This window comes from Dasypus novemcinctus, chromosome 7, assembly GCF_030445035.2.
Source record: "Dasypus novemcinctus isolate mDasNov1 chromosome 7, mDasNov1.1.hap2, whole genome shotgun sequence".
NCBI classification, from domain to species: Eukaryota; Metazoa; Chordata; class Mammalia; order Cingulata; family Dasypodidae; genus Dasypus; species Dasypus novemcinctus.
In genome coordinates this window covers 115172219-115188880 of record NC_080679.1, presented here as the reverse complement: position 1 = coordinate 115188880, position 16662 = coordinate 115172219, and the positions used below count along the sequence as shown (strand labels likewise).

The 16662-nt window shown below is 36.2% G+C and overlaps 1 protein-coding gene across 2 annotated transcripts in view; it reads left to right on the top strand.

Moving 5' to 3' along the window:
* Positions 1-16662, top strand: part of RAB3GAP1 (RAB3 GTPase activating protein catalytic subunit 1) — a 113218-nt gene that overhangs the window by 60929 nt on the left and 35627 nt on the right. For both annotated transcript variants that reach the window (XM_058301090.2, XM_058301089.2), the window contains exons 8-11: positions 2200-2299; positions 6930-7011; positions 13024-13092; positions 14320-14393. In XM_058301090.2, the coding sequence (XP_058157073.1) occupies positions 2200-2299; positions 6930-7011; positions 13024-13092; positions 14320-14393 (325 nt within the window). The remainder of the gene's footprint in view (positions 1-2199; positions 2300-6929; positions 7012-13023; positions 13093-14319; positions 14394-16662) is intronic.

Here is a 16662-nt window from a genome sequence, read left to right as displayed (position 1 = left end):
AAAAAATGTTTTACAAGTTTGAAATTTAAAAATAAATACGAAATTTAAAAAAATTTTTGATATTTTTTTCATTTTGTCTTCAAAGAAGTTTTTGGTTACAGAAAAGTCATGTACAGAATATAGGAGATTCCCATATAACCAACATCCTCCCTCTTTTCCCCTTCTTCCTAATAACAGTTTACTTTCGTTGGGTGGTACTTTTGTTTCATTTTTGTATAAATATTGAAACGTTGCTGCTAACCATGGTCAGTGATTTACATTAGGTTTACAATTTGCACTGTACCCTTTTTAGATTTTTGATGCTTAACATGGTCTGTATCCATCATTGCAAGATCATGTAGAAGAATTCCATCACCCCCAACATGCCCCATGTTCCATCTATTGTATTCCTCCCACCCCTGCCTTCAGGAACCATGGTAACCGTCAAAATTAACTCATTGAAGGACAAGATTCATAGTTACTTGCAACAACATTGAGGGCTTGACATACTTGCCTGTCCTCCCCTATTACTCACTGCCTATGCTCTGAAGAGACTCTGCCATGTCATTTTCTGTGTGAGTGACCCCCATCAACGGGGAAGAGACTCAATATTCTACTGACGTGACCAAATCGAAGCCCTAATTTTAATTTAATGAAGTAAAAGTGAAATCCCTGAATTTTATACAATCAAAGGGTACCGGAGTTTATAAGCATCATCAATATTTCTTTTGGAATTCAATAATAATATCAAACTGCCATACCCTATTTGCACAGGTATGAATATCCCTTCTCTACTAGGAAATAGTTTCCTCATGGTGTGGGCACTACATGGTATGTCCTTTAGGCAGCAGTCCCCTGCCTCAGATATCCAATTGATTGCTCTCTTGGGGAGTTATGTAGGAGAGCTCTGTGAGCCACGTTTTATACCCAGCACATGTTTTTGGATTGTGAGTCTCTCAGGCCACCACTAGATAGATTGGGCCACCAGACATACATGTTTCTAGTATGTGTACAAGGATTACTCTGCTCCCTCCAGAACAGTACGAGGAAAAGTTTTTCTTTGTCAGCCACCTTATTATTTTGACTTCAGAATGAGTTTATATTTAAAGATACTAGTGAATTTTATAGCTACTGCTAAGCTAAATGTTTCTTATTGTTTGCTGCTCTAAAGTGTGGTCTGCTGACCAGTAGTACCAGCAATACCTAGAATGCTGTCAGACATGCAGAGCACTACTACTCTGCATTTTCCTAAGATTCCTAGGCAATTCTCATGCACCTTCATGTTCCATTTCATATTTGTGGAGATTAAGCACTATGAAGGGAATCTGGATCCTGGGATGTTTGGGTGGTAATTTTTAAAAATTTTTAATTAGTTTAAAGATAAATTTAAGTTTTATGTTGTTCACCAATTCATTAATATCTTTTGCATGAGTGACTATCTTAGTCTAAAATTCTGGCTGAATATTACAACTGACTTCAGTTTGAGTCATTTTCATTCAAAAGAAAAGATATCTCTCATACTTTGTCTTATTTGCAAAAAGAAACTTTTTTCATATTCTGTTTGTCTGAAGTGAATAGTAAGAAGTTGTATTTGTGTAATTAAAAGTGTATAATATATTTTGAAAGATCATTTTGTTTAATGGAATGTAATATTCCCTTTCCATGTAGTAATTTAAGCAATTTTCATAATAAAGCAAAAATTAATTTGCTCTCTGGCATTGTTTCTAAAACTTTTTTTCTGCACAACTTTTTCTTCAAATGAAAACATTTACAGAAGCAGTGTGCAAGAGTTGTGGGAAACTCTGTACACACTCATGCACATGTAGATATATGGTGGTTCCTTTGAAGAGTTTACCTTTGCTTTTTCTTTTTAAGGAGGTCTAACCTCTGCTAGCATTGCTCCTTTTTTTTTGATTCACTGCTTGTAAAATTTTAAAGCTTTTAGTTTGTAAGAATTTCTCCTATAAAAATTATTTCCTAACTTCTGCACCTTTAGTTCTAATGATGTCTAATGACTTTTTTTTCCTGTTTAATGGCTAGAATGTCATACTTTATGAACATTTGCTCTTGTTATCTATCTAGCACCATAATCTGAAAATACAGGTTTTGAAAAGATAGTTTTTTATCCATTGCATATTAGAAATTGTAGTGTTGTAATTTATATAGAACAAGTGTACCAGCACTTACATGGTACATTTATTTCCTGCATTTATTTCCTAGGGATGTCCTTTAACTCCATTGCCTCCAGTTAGTATTGCTATTCGATTTACCTATGTTCTTCAGGATTGGCAGCAGTATTTTTGGCCTCAGCAACCTCCAGGTAAGATAACTTAGAAGTATTTTTAACTTAATGAATATAAATGAAAAAGCAAATATACTTAGAAACTAAAATTATTTAACAGTTTGTTTCAGTTGTTTTATTTTTTTTAAGATTTTATTTATTCCCCGCTCCCCCCCCCCGCCGTTGTCTGTTCTGTGTCCGTTTGCTGCGTGTTCTTGTTTTTATCTGCTTCTGTTGTCAGTGGCACGGGAATCTGTGTTTCTTTTTGTTGCGTCATCTTGCTGAGTCAACTCTCTGTGTGCGTGGCGCCATTCCTGGGCAGGCTGCACTTCCTTTCACGCTGGGCGGTTCTCCTTACGGGGCGCACTCCTTGTGCGGGGCTCCCCTACGCGGGGGACACCCCTGCGTGACACGGCACTCCTTGCGTGCATCAGCACTGCGCGTGGGCCAGCTCCACACGGGTCAAGGAGGCTGGGGTTTGAACCGCGGACCTCCCGTGTGGTAGATGGACGCCCTATCCACTGGGCCAAGTCCGCTTTGTAATTTTTTAAAAAATGTAGTATTTGTGGATCTCATTGCCTTTATTGTTTTTTTTTTCCACTTATAACTGCTTCATAGGTTGTTCTAGATATAGTATTATATATGTTAGACAATATGTCTTTGAAAGCTAGTATTATTTATAAAGCACCCCTTGCTGTGGATCATCGTGTGCTGTAAATTAGTATGTAGTGAATAATTAAAATGTCTTATTTTAGATTATAATAAGAGAAGCCACCCTCACATGCTGAGAATAGACATGAGGAGAACTGTATAGAAAATTGAATTTGAAGATTGGTAAATAAGGAAAGAAACAGAAGAAAAAATTACATCTGTATACGCACATACTTATAATGGGAAGAACTGTAGACTCTTGTACTTGAATTTGCATATTATAAAAGTGAATTAAAATCATTTTGCTTGCTTAGTCATTGATATATTGATTCATAGCCTGTGCTAGACCAGGCTGTGCTAGAGGGACACAAATGTGAGTGAGGTATGACCTAAGTTCTAGAGAAACTCAGCCTGATGGACATATTGCTTAATTGAGGTTTTGGTTCCTGAGCATTTCTCTGACACATAACTGTAATTATAGTTAACCATACCTATATTAGTCAGCCAAAGGGGTGCTGTTGCAAAGTACCAGAAATCTGTTGGCTTTTACAAAGGGTATTTATTTGGGGTAGAAGTACAGTTACAAGGCCCTATAGAGTCCAACTCAAGGTACCATAAGAGGTGCTTTCTCACTCAAAGTTCTTTGCCACGTGTTGATGTAAGACGGTGGGCAATATCTGCTAGGATTCAGCCTTCCTCTTTCCTCTGAAGGCTCCGTCATCCCAACTTCTTCCAGTCTCAGCTTAGGCTGGCATAGAGCTCGTCTCTTCCTCTGGGGCTCATTTCTTTCTGAGCTCAGCTGCTCTGGTCTCTTTACAAGGTCAGCTGTAAACAGTTAAGCTCATCTCTCTTTCTGGGGCCTTAGGAATCTCTGTGTTTCTTCTTCCCTGTGAGAGTCTGTTTTATCAGCCTACCAAGGGGGTGGGGACTCAACCCTGCACTCTCTAATGACATAATTGAATCAAAGCCCCAGTTGTAACATAATTTAATCAAAGGCATCTCATCTGAATCTAATACATTCAAAAGGTATCGTGGCCAGAGAAACAGACCAGTTTCCAAACATAATCAGTATCCTTTTTTGGAATTCATAAATAATATCAAACTGCCACAACGTCTATTAAGAAATGTATTACGAACTTATAAATAATTATAGTATGATTTTTAGTAACCTGAAAACATTTTTCCCTTTACCAAAGAGAAACAAATTAAAATAATATTGTTTACTATTTATTTTTGGTCCAAGTAGTTGTTTATTTATAGGATTCAAAATTATATATCAGTAGATGTGGGTTGAATGTTAAAATTAATATAGTACATCCTTTTCCTTTAGCAGTTACATATATTACTACTAGTTTTTGTACTATTGAAATTTTGAAAATTATAGACAATTTAAAAAACTGCATCTAAAGGATAGCAAAGGCAACTGAAAGGTAAGCTGTGATTTATATTAGAAGAAGGATGACTCGAGTGTTTGTGTTGGTAACTTTAGTTCCCAAAAACTGTACCCCCTTGAGTATTTGTAGTTTGTGTAAGTTTCAGTTCCTATCTTCCTTTTACTTTACTCCAAGACTACTCTGTTGCTGAGCAGTTCTAAAGATTTTCCAAGGTTGTATGGTAGGTTGATCTAAGAAGCCCAAGAGCTAGAATCTTAACATTACAATTCTGACTGCCCTTAAGGCCTTTGGCTAATGTAATATTACCCATTTTTAAAAATGAGTATTAAAATACTAGTCCTTCTCCTTCAGTGGATTGAGGGCCATATAAGTTCTTAACATTGTTTTCTTATAAGAGAAAGAGACCAAAGATGTAATATGGGCCAGATAATGTGCTTAGCACTTTTATATATAATTTCATTTAGTTTCCTTTCCTTATGAGGCAGATAGTATCATTCTTTTATAAAGTGTATAACTGGTCCAAGGTCATGTTGTCATCAGGTGAGAATGTTTGGATTCAAACCATATTCTGGGGAAGCGGACTTGGCCCAGTGGTTAGGGCATCCGTCTACCACATGGGAGGTACGCGGTTCAAACCCCGGGCCTCCTTGACCCGTGTGGAACTGGCCCATGCGCAGTGCTGATGCTCACAAGGAGTGCCGCACCATGCAGGGGTGTCCCCGCACAGGGGAACCACGCGCAAGAAGTGCGCCCCATAAGGAGAGCTGCCCAGTGCGAAAAAAAAGTGCAGCCTGCCCAGGAATGGCACCGCACACACGGAGAGTTGACTTAGCAAGATGACGCAACAAAAAGAAACACAGATTCCTGTGCTGCTGACAGCAACAGAAGAGGACAAGAAACACTCAGCAAATGGACACAGAGAACAGACAACTGGGACGGGGCGAAGAAGGGGAGAGAAATAAATAAATCTTAAAAAAAATAGTCCAATTCCTACATTATTCAAAAAACAAAACAAAACCATATTCTGGCTCCAAATCCCGTGTTCTCTTCATTCTACAGTGTTACTTCTCAACTTTTAATTTAGTTGAAACCTTTAGTAGTAATTTTTCACTTACCAGTTGCCCAAAATTTGCTTATTATAAATTTTAGTACTCTTAAAAATTTTATATTTAGTAATAATGCTAGTCATTGTGATCTTTATTTTTGGAGTCATTCTTTAGTCAAAGGAATAGAATGAATTAACTTGAGAAAATTTACTGAATCAAGTCATTGAGCCATATTAAACGACTAATTTTAATAACTTAGAGTGGAGATAATTGTCAGAAATTATTTTTAGCACGTCTGGGGAGAGTTCATAACTCAACAGTAAACTTTATTTCACAGTGTATTGTGTATAACTACAAGCAACCATTTATATTGTTTCAAAGAGAATTATATCCACTTCATGTCTTTTCAAAATAGGTATTACTTCTTCAGGAGGGATGGAACAAAGTGGGGTGATTTACCCTCTAAATTCTCCTCTAATTTCACATAACATTCATAATGGAAAGGAGGTTCTTTCCTGAACTTTAAGTATTTCAAGATATTCCCAACCAAAATATATTTTATTGGTGGGAAAATTGCTATTTAGGAATTATTGATAGCAAAACTGATGAATTTAGGGTTGGTGATAAAAATTTTTTTTATGATATTAATCACATTCTTAGAAAATGAAACCACAATTTGCAGAAATATCTCTTGAGTAATATTTAAGGAATACTTTAAAGGGGTAAAATTTAGAATGCATTGTTTGAATGAAACCCTGGATTAATTGGAGATAAGTATGTCCTTTTACTATGTTTTTCTCAAAAAAAGTCTTTAGTTTCTGATTGCTCTCTTAAGATGCTGTATGTTCTAGCTGTGTTATAGGCCCTTTTTTTTTTTGAAGATTTTTAAAAATTTCTCTTCCTCTGGTGTCTGCTTTCTGTGTCCATATACTGTGTGTTCTTCTGTGTCCGCTTGCATTCTTGTCAGGCGGCACCGGGAATCTGTGTCTCTTTCTGTTGCATCATCTTGCTGCATCACTATCTGTATGTGCAGCACCACTCCTGGGCAGGCTGTGCTTTTTTCACGTGGGGCAGCTCTCCTTGCAGGGCATATTCCTTGTGTGTGAGGCTCCCCTATGCAGGGGACACCCCTGTTTGGCATGGCACCCCTTGTGCTCATTAGCACTGCGCATGGGCCAGCTTACCACATGGATCAGGAAGCCCTGGGTTTGAACCTTGGACCTCCTGTATGGTAGGCTGATGCTCTATCAGTTGAGACAAATACGCTTCCCTGTTATAGGCCCTTTTAAAGCTATAATGTTCCAAAGGGTTTACCCTAAATCAGGGGTTTTTAACCCTTTTTGTTCCATGGACCCCTTTGCCAGTCACGTGAAAACCATAGACCCCTTGCTAAGTCTACATTATACTGTGTTTTATTTATTAATAATAGACATATCACACCCACACCACAAGAATAATGTTTTTTTGAATTTTAATTCAAGCTCATGGGCCTTTTGGTAAGAATCCCTGCCATAAATAGATAAAATCTTATTTCTCTATTTTTTTTTTAAATAATGAAAAACATACTCTTTTGTTTAGATATAGATGCCCTTGTAGGAGGAGAAGTTGGAGGCCTGGAATTTGGCAAGTTACCATTTGGTGCCTGTGAAGATCCTATTAGGTGAGAATTTCAGTATTATCATTTGAGTTATGGGATTATTTTACTTTAAAATTTATATTGGAACTGCTCTTGCTATACTTTATAATACTGTTGCCTGTTAGGATGAATGTAAGACTAGAAGTGAAGAGCTACCACTAATAATTTGAAAGTCTTTTTCTCTGTAACTTAAGAAATAAATGAGGTTTTAAAATAATACCTGGGGAAGTGGACTTGGCCCAATGGTTAGGGCATCCGTCTACCACATGGGAGGTCTGCAGTTCAAACCCTGGGCTCCTTGACCCATGTGGAGCTGGCCATGCACAGTGCTGGTGCTCGCAGGGAATGCCGTGCCACGCAGGGGTATCCCCCACGTAGGGGAGCCCCATGGGCAAGGAGTGCGCCCTGTAAGGAGAGCTGCCCAATGCAAAAGAAAATGCAGCCTGCCCAAGGATGGTGCCGCACACATGGAGAGATGACACAAGAAGACACAGTAAAAAGAAACACACATTCCCGGTGCCGCTGATAAGAATAGAAGTGGGCACAGAGGAACACACAGCAAATGGACACAGAGAGCAGACAACTTGGGGGTGGGGGAAAGGGGAGAGAAATAAATAAAAATAAATTAAAAAATAATAATAATAATAATACCTAAAATGTTTGTAATGCTATTGATTGCTCATTAACAAAAGTGATTCTTGGTGAATTTTTGGGGGGAAGCATGTAAATAAATGTAAATATTGAAAAACATAAAGAATAGAACAAGCATTCATTTATCCCAGAATTAGCAATTACTTTCATTTTGCCTGACCAGTTTTTCAGAATGTAGAAATTAAGAATTACACAAGAGATACAGCAGTGACCTTTTAGGTCATCTAATTGCATTTATAGAAGAGCTACTGAAATTTTATAAGTGGTTCTACAAGGAAATGTAGGACCTAGAAAATTTAATCCTGGAGAGCAAACTACATGGAAAACATAGATAGTACAGATTTAGAAATTATCTTATTTCATTTCGTTAACTAAAGTGTTTGGTTAATTTAAACAGATACTCGCACACATACATATATTACACACTCATGTGTAAGTAGAAATAACAATGGTTTAACTTAAAAGTATTCAAGAGTGGGAAGTAGATGTGGCTCAAGTGGTTGAGTGCCTGCTTCCCACATGTGAGGTCCTGGGTTTGGTTTCCAGTGTACTTTAAAAACAAAAAAACAGCCAGCAAACAAATGTAAAAACCAACTCAGGGATGCTGATGTGGCTCAGTGGTTCAGCACCAGGTTTCTACTTAGGAGGTCCTGGGTTCAATCCTGGCCCCAGTACCTCAAAAAAAGAGAGATGATAAAGTAGTATCTTTTGTAATTGATAATTATTATATGTAGCAAGCACTATGCTAAATGGTGAAGATATAGAAGTGAATAAAACAGTTGCTGCTTTCTTGGCATTTACAGTCTAGCTGAAGGAAATAGACATTAAAATAATTACTTTGAAAAACTTATAAATTGTGGCATAATTTGAAGGAAAAGTATAGGGTGTAATGATGTGATAAAATGAGGACCAGTTTTCACTGGGTTTGGTCTGGAAAGTGTTCCGAAAAGAAGTGATATTTAGTCTGTATTTTAATTAGAGCAGGAGTTAGGAAAAGAGCAAGAACCATTCCAGGTGAAAGCCTATGCAAAGAGCCCTCTTGCAGGAAACATGTTTGCAAGAAAAGCTTCGCATGTTTCCTGGAGGAAATTGAAGAAGGCCAGCATGGCTAGAATGTAGTGAGCAGGGAGGGGAATGGATTGAGTTAGCTTACAGATATATATATGGCCCTACAATTGTTTCTTTCATTTGGATTTTGCTTAGAGAAAATTTTAGTGGGACAGAATAAAACTGACTTGGTAGTACAAATTTGAAGGAATTGGTTCTTAAATATTTTCCTTATAAGTCATAGTCAGCCGAGAAACCAATTAGGATTGAAGAATGCAAAAATTTGGTGATGTGCATATGTTAGACAATATAAATCCAATGTTGATCAACAATCGTGGGCATTATGCATTTTGGAAAGAAATCTTTGACATTAGAAAAGGAAGTCAAGAGGTTTTCTTCAAAGTTTGTTCTTTCCTCAAATTATCCTATGGTTAGAGGGCTAGGAAAGGACATGGTGGGAAACGGACTTTGGCCCAGTGGTTAGGGCGTCCGTCTACCACATGGGAGGTCCGCGGTTCAAGCCCCGGGCCTCCTTGACCCACGTGGAGCTGGCCCATGCGCAGTGCTGATGCGCGCAAGGAGTGCCCTGCTACACAGGGGTGTCCCCCGCGTAGGGGAGCCCCACGCGCAAGGAGTGCACCCATAAGGAGAGCCGCCCAGCGTGAAGGAGCAGCCTGCCGAGGAATGGCGCCGCCAACACTTCCCGTGCCACTGACGACAACAGAAGCGGACAAAGAAACAAGACGCAGCAAAAAGACACAGAAAACAGACAACCGGGGGAGGGGAGGGGAATTAAATAAATAAAAATAAATCTTTAAAAAAAAAAAAGGACATGGTTATGGAACTGAATCTGAGGTTAAGTCCTAGAATTATTCAGGAGTGTAGAGGTTTTTTTTAAAATCAATTTTATTTGTACATATTAATAAAACATGCGACCTATCCAAAGTGTATGATCATTGGTATGCAATCATAGTTGTACGTTCATCATTTCAATCATTAGAGCATTTTCATTATTCCAGTAGTAATAAAAACAAAATAAAAAAGTTGTGCCCCTTAATAATCATCTCTCAATCTCTGTATTCTTCCCCTGCCATATTTAGTTGCTATTCTGTGTCTTTATAATTATTTGTATTTATATTTTGTATGGAAGGAGTCAAATAGTATGTAGCACCTTTTGCCTAGTTTCTCTCACATTATATTTCCTTTTTTTTAAACCCTTAATGGAAGCTTATTAATAAATTACTATACACTACTGTCCATATTTTGTTTTGTTTGTATTTTTGCCTGATATTAACATTTTATAGCATTAACATACATTTTGTTCAGTATCAAAGAAAAAAGTCTTCTATAATGCAATATTACCCATAGTCATTTTACACAAGATTTTCCTGTTAGCTATATAGTCCCATGTTATAATTTTTAGCTTTCCTTCTAAGTAATATACATGACCTTAGAATTTCCCTTTCAACCAGTCATACCCATATATTAGCACTTCTAGTTAAGAACACCATGATGTGCTTTCACCATTTCTATTCATTTCCAAAGATTTATGAATAACCTTTTTACCAATTCAGTACAGATTAACCCCCAACTCTACATTCTCTAACTTCTGTTTTCTGGTGACCTATATTCTAGTTATTAACTCTGTGAGTTTACACAGTATATTTAATTAATAATCAGCCATACAGTATTTGTCTTTTTGTGTCTGGCTTCCTTCACTCAACATAATGTCCTCCAGGTTGTGATATGCTTCAAGACTTCATTCCTCTTAAAGTTGCATAATATTCTGTCATATGTATATACCACATTTTTTTATTCATCTGTTGGTTAATGGACACCTAGGTTCTTTCATTTTTTGGCAATTTTGAATGCAGGTATGAAAATCAGTGTGCAGGTGTCTGTTTGGTGTCACTGCTCTCAGTTCTTCTGGGTATATACCTAGTAGTTCTGTTGCCGGGTCACATGGTAAATCTGTATCCAGCTTCCTTAAGAGCTGCCACAACAGTCCTCCACGTGCCTGTACCATTCTACATTCCCATTAACTGAATTAAGTGTTCCTATCCCTCCACATCCTTTCTAACACTTGTAGTTTTCAGTCTTTTTAATAGTGGCCATTCTAATAGATGTGAAATGGTATCTCATTTTTTTTGTTCTTGATTTCATTTCTGTTCTAATCTTTATTATTTCTTTCCTTCTGCTTGCTTTGGGATTTGTTTGCTGTTTTTTTTTTTAGTTCCTCTAGGTTTTCAGTTAGGTGTTTGATTTTAGCTCTTTCTTCTTTTTAAATATAGGTATTTAGGGTTTAATTTTCCCTCTCAGCACTGACTTTGGTGTATCCCATAAGTTTACATAGGTTATGTTCTCGTTTTCATTCATCTCGAGATACTTACTAATTTCTCTTACAGTTTCTTCTTTGATCCACTGAATGTCTAGGAGTGTTGTTTAGCCTCCACATTTGTGATTTTCCCCCTTTCCCTCCTATTACTGATTTCCAGCTTCCTTGCATTATGATCTGAAGGTGCTTTGAAAATGTTTGTTGAGACCTGCTTTGTGACGCAACATGCAGTTTGTCCTAGAGAAAGATCAATGAGTACTTGAGAAGAATGTATAACCTGCCGATTTGAGATGCAACGTTCTGTGTATGTCTTTTAGGTCTACCTCATTTATCATATTGTTTGGGTTCTGTTTCCTTTTGATCTTTTGCCTAGTTCTATGTAATGATGTGAGTGGTGTGTTCAAGTCTCCAGCTATTGTAGAGATGTCTGTTTCTCCATTCAGTTTCCCCAGAGTTTGTCTCATGTATTTTGGGGCACCCTGGTCAGGTGCATAGATATTTTTGACTGTTATATATCTTCCTGGTGGATTGTCCCTTTTATTAATAGATAACGTCCTTCTGTATCTCTTACCACTTTTTTTCCATTTAAAGTCTGTTTTGTCCATTATTAGTGTAGCTGCCTCTGCTCTTTTTTGGCTACTATTTGCTTGGAATATCTTTTTCTAGCCTTTTACTTTCAGCTGGTTTGTGTCCCTGGATCTAAGGCAAAACTCTTGTAGACAGCGTATGGATGACTCATGTTTTTTAATCCATTCTTTCAGTCTATATCTTTTGATCGGGGAGTTTAATCCATTCACATTCAATGTATTATTAAAAATGCATTATTTACTACCACTGTTTTATACTTTGTCTTCCATATATCAGATCTTATTTTCCTGTCTTTTTACTCTTTTGATTATCCTTTCAGATAGTTTTCCTTTCTACATTCTCCTTCAAGCCTCTCTCCTGTATTTCTTTTGGCCTCTAAGGCTCCCTTTAATGCTTCCTGCAAAGCTGGATTCTTTCTTATGAATTCTCTTAGTTTCTTTTTATTTGTGCATATTTTAAACTCAAGGAAACCAGGCACAAAGCTCTAAGGGTCCTCTCCCAGAGAAGTCACGTAGAACGCATTTAATTCTTCCAGCAGCAATTTGTAACATGTGTGAAATGTTTAAACAATGATTAGAGCAGGGATGCTCATTAGAGGCTTAGTACTTCATTCTTTCTTTATAAATTAATTTTTTGTACTATTAGATATATGCCATAAAATTTGCCATTGTAGGGAAGTGGATGTACTCAGGTAGTTAAGTGCCTGCTTCCCTTGTGCGAGGTCCTGGGTTCAATCCCTGGCACTGCCTAAAAAAAAATGCCATTGTAATCATTTTTAAGTGTACAGTTCAGTGGCATTCTATTTGCAATGTTGTTCTACCATCACCACCTACCATTGCCAAAACTTTTTCATCACTCAGAACAGAAACTCTGTATTCCTTAAGCAGTACCTCCCCTTTCCTCTTCCCAGCACCTGGTAACTTCTCATCTCTTGTCTGTCTGTATGAATTTGACTATTCTAGATTTTTCACATAAGTGGCATATGACAGTTTCCCTTTTTTTCTCTGACTTATTTTATTTAGCATATGCATAATGTTGGTCAAGGTACATCCATATTGTAGCATATATCAGAACAAAACTTCATTCCATTTTATGACTGAATAGTATCCACTGTATATAGCAAATTTGTTTTTCCATTCATCAGCTCTCATTGACATTTAGGTTATTTCTACTTTTTGACTATTATGTATTACATGATTTTTTAATGTTTGCAAAATGTGAATTTCATATGGATGTATTACCGTTTTGCTAAAGCAGTTGTCTTCAGTTTTTTTATAGATGCTAGTTTTAACATACTTGTATGTACATCACTAGTTAATTACTTAGGATAAATTTCTACAAGTAAAATTGCTCAGTCAGAGACTATATACAGTTTTGAAGCTCTTGGATATATTTTTTTGTTTTGTTTATTTTAGTGAACTCCATTTAGCAACTACATGGCCTCACCTGACAGAAGGGATCATTGTGGATAATGATGTTTATTCGTAAGTATGTTAAAGGTAGTACAGTGAGATTCAGAAACTACATTAGAATAAATTTACTACTAAATAAGTTAGCATTTTTCCTTTTTCTAACATCAGTTTCTGAAAAGGTTCATTTTTCTATTTTTAAAGATCACTCTTTTAAACAGTTTAATATATAGTAGAGATGTGTTGTAGGTAATAGATTTTGGGGAAGTAATTCTTAGGTCAGAGGTAATGAGCAATCTGAATCTTACTCTGAATTTGAGATTCAGTGCAAAATTCTGTTGAGCATTTCTGAGCTGTTATGAAGCATTTCATGAAGTACTTATGAAAATAAGAAGGTCACTAAAATGTTTTGGAATAGTATTTTATCATAAATAATAAAACATTGTATAAATAATAAAACATTCATTCATACATTCCTGTGCAATGTTAAGAACTTGAAAATTATAGCAAGAATTATCCAGGAACAAAGTGGAGAAAGAAGAAGGCTATTAATGTAAGTACCTTCTTATGCTTGAAACCAAACAGAGAGAAATAGAACACCTTTTCTTTTCATCAGTTAAGTGAATTTATTGTAATTGCTGGTCATAATAAGTAACATGAGTGCTTTAATCAAGTAATTTAGAGAGGTTAAAAAGAAAGTAAAGACTATAATCCTTTCACTTAAAATGGGAGTTAACATTTTAGGGTATATCTTTTAAAAATTTGCACTATATATTTGCTTTATTCACTTAATATATTATATTTATCTTTTATGTCAATAAATATAGATGTTTCACTTTTTAAATGGCTGAACTTTATTCCATTAAGTGTGCTATAATCTCTTTAATTGATAAAACAGGGCATTAGGAGCTTGTGCAAATTTTTGTAGTCAATTTTTTTATTAATGATATAACAAACAGGTTGTTTAAGATGATTAAGCATACTTCCTTATTTACCATTCCCTTTTTATTCTTAATTCTCATTAATTACTTAATGTAATTACTTGATGTACTTTTTGTTAATGTACATTAATACTTTTTAATGTACATTAATTACTTAATGTAATTCTCATTAAGTTATCAGTGTACATTACCTCTTCAAAATCATTTTTATATGTGCTTTTTAATAATTTAGTTTTGATTTTGGTTTTCGCTTTTATACTTTTTTGTCTAAGAAATTTAAGAGATTTTGTTTTTTTTTAAAGTCCATGAATCTTGCAAATTGTCATAATTAGGATCTTACGTGTATTGTTTTGTGTTTTAGTGATTTGGATCCTGTTCAAGCTCCCCATTGGTCTGTTAGAGTTCGAAAAGCTGATAATCCTCAGTGTTTGCTAGGTAAGGTAATTATATGTGTTGTTTTCCAGAAATACCACCAGTCTACCTATCTTCAGATCAGGAACACTGAGTACATTCCTCTCTTCTTCTTTTGAAATTTTTTTATTAGAGAAGTTTTAGTTTTACAGAAAAGCCATGCATAAATAGAGTTCCCATATACTATATTATTAATATCTTGCTTAATTTTTATTCTAGTAACATATATAAGCTAAAATTGCCCCTTTTAATGACATTCACATATGTAATTCAGAGCTGTTAATTATGTTCACAGTGTTGTGCTACCATGATTATACATTCTTTGTACTGTATTTTACCTATATAAAAGGGAATTTTTTTTACATTTGTGATCACCTTGGTTAATACCATTTATACCTTTTTTTTTTTTTTTTTTTTAATCATTGCCAACAGCAGTGACTCCTAGTAACTCTTGAATCTCACTAGCAGGATTTCCTTCTTGTCTTTTGGTTTTAACTTAAAGAATTCTACACCTCAGAATTCCCTAGTATTTTCCCATTACCTGAGTTTTACTCTTTGGATGTTTTAATGTTATTTCCTTTCCTTCCTCCTGTGGCATATCTGCATCTTCCATTCCAGCTAGTGGACTTGTTTACCTTTTGTTTTCCCACTGGACCTGTAGCACTGATTTTGACAGTCTGCACTAGAGTGCCTCTGTAGAATTGTATGATCTCTGCAAGGCTGTTTTCTAATAAGAGAAAAGGGTATAAATAACCTTGTAACCTCATAGGGTTATTTGAAGAATCAAGTGAAATAACAACTGCTATTCAGATGGTATTGTTTTATCCCATGTCAGGAATTGTCTTTCTCTTTCCGGTTTTATCAGTGTATCTCTTTTATGAAATCTTAAAACCCATCTCCTCAATGTGCTTTTTCCTCCTTATCTTTACTACATATGAAAATATTTTCTCTATTTCTTGTGTTCATCTGTGTCACCTTCACTCCATATTACCTGGTACCATCCAACTGATTGAGTTACTAAGTATTTTCTGATGATAGTAATGATGCATTTCCATAAAGCATTATTTTCTTGAGCTCCTTACCATTCATCATATGCTATTCATCAAATGCTAAGTAGCAGTTGCCATTTGTGCTAAGTATATGTTAGTGAACACACAGATGTTAAAAGGTAAAATTCTGGCCCTTGGTGAATTTGTCTGGGTTTTAAGGGAGAAAGTATAGTGTTGAGATCAAGAACTTTCAAGTTTGCACACCTTGGTTCAAATCCTAGATCTACCAGTTTGGGCAAAGATACTTATTCTCTGTACACCTCATTGTCCTTCTCAGTAAAATTAGATAGATAATAGTACACACTTCACAGGTTTATTCTGAAGAGCAAATGATTATGTGTGTGTATGTGTAAAACACTTAACAGAGTGCCAGTCTCATAGTGAATGCATAATAAATGGTTTTTGTCAGTTATTCATCAAATTATTAAATTTATTTACTACAAAAGTTTTTCCTAATTCCTTATTCATCGTCCATTGACTTCTACAGTAATTGTAGAGGGCTTTAAAAAGAAAAGTGCTCTAGTTTTAGGGAAGAGGATTTGGTTCAGGTGATAGGGCCTCCACCTACCATATGGGAGGACCCGGGTTCAATCCCTGGGGCCTCCTGCTGAAAAAAAAAAAGAGAAAGGGTGCTGATGTGATGAGCCAGTGCCCACATGGCGAGCCGAGAGCCTGTGTGGTGAGCCGAGTGCCCACGTGGTGAGTTGAGTGCCTGTGCGAGTGCCCGTGTGGTGAGCCAGTGTGGTGAGCCGAGTGCCCACTCAGCAAGCCAAGTACCCAAACAAACTGGCGTGAGCCAGTGCCCACGCAAGTGAGTCACACAGCAAGATGAAGTTCAGCAGAGACCAGGAACTGAGGTGGCGCAATTGACAGAGAACCTCTATCCACACCAGAGGTCCCCAGGATTCAATCCTGCTGAATCCTTGAGTAGAAAGATGAAGAGAAGACAAAAAGAGAAATAAATACAGAAGATCACACAGCGAATGGACATAGCAAAAATAGCAGGGCGGGGGAGGGAGAGGGGAAGAAAAAAAAAGTGCTCTAATTTTAAATTAGTCCATGTTCTTACCCTGCCTCTTTAAATTATTTGACTAGATTGTAGAACTTTACTATTTTTCTCAACAAATCCAGAAAATCTTCTATGTGTATTCAGAATTAGTCTATGAATTTTAAAGCTTAAATCTACTCAGTATATTATATTAATCAACAATTTTAGAACTGATAGTTCTTGTTAAGCTATGATT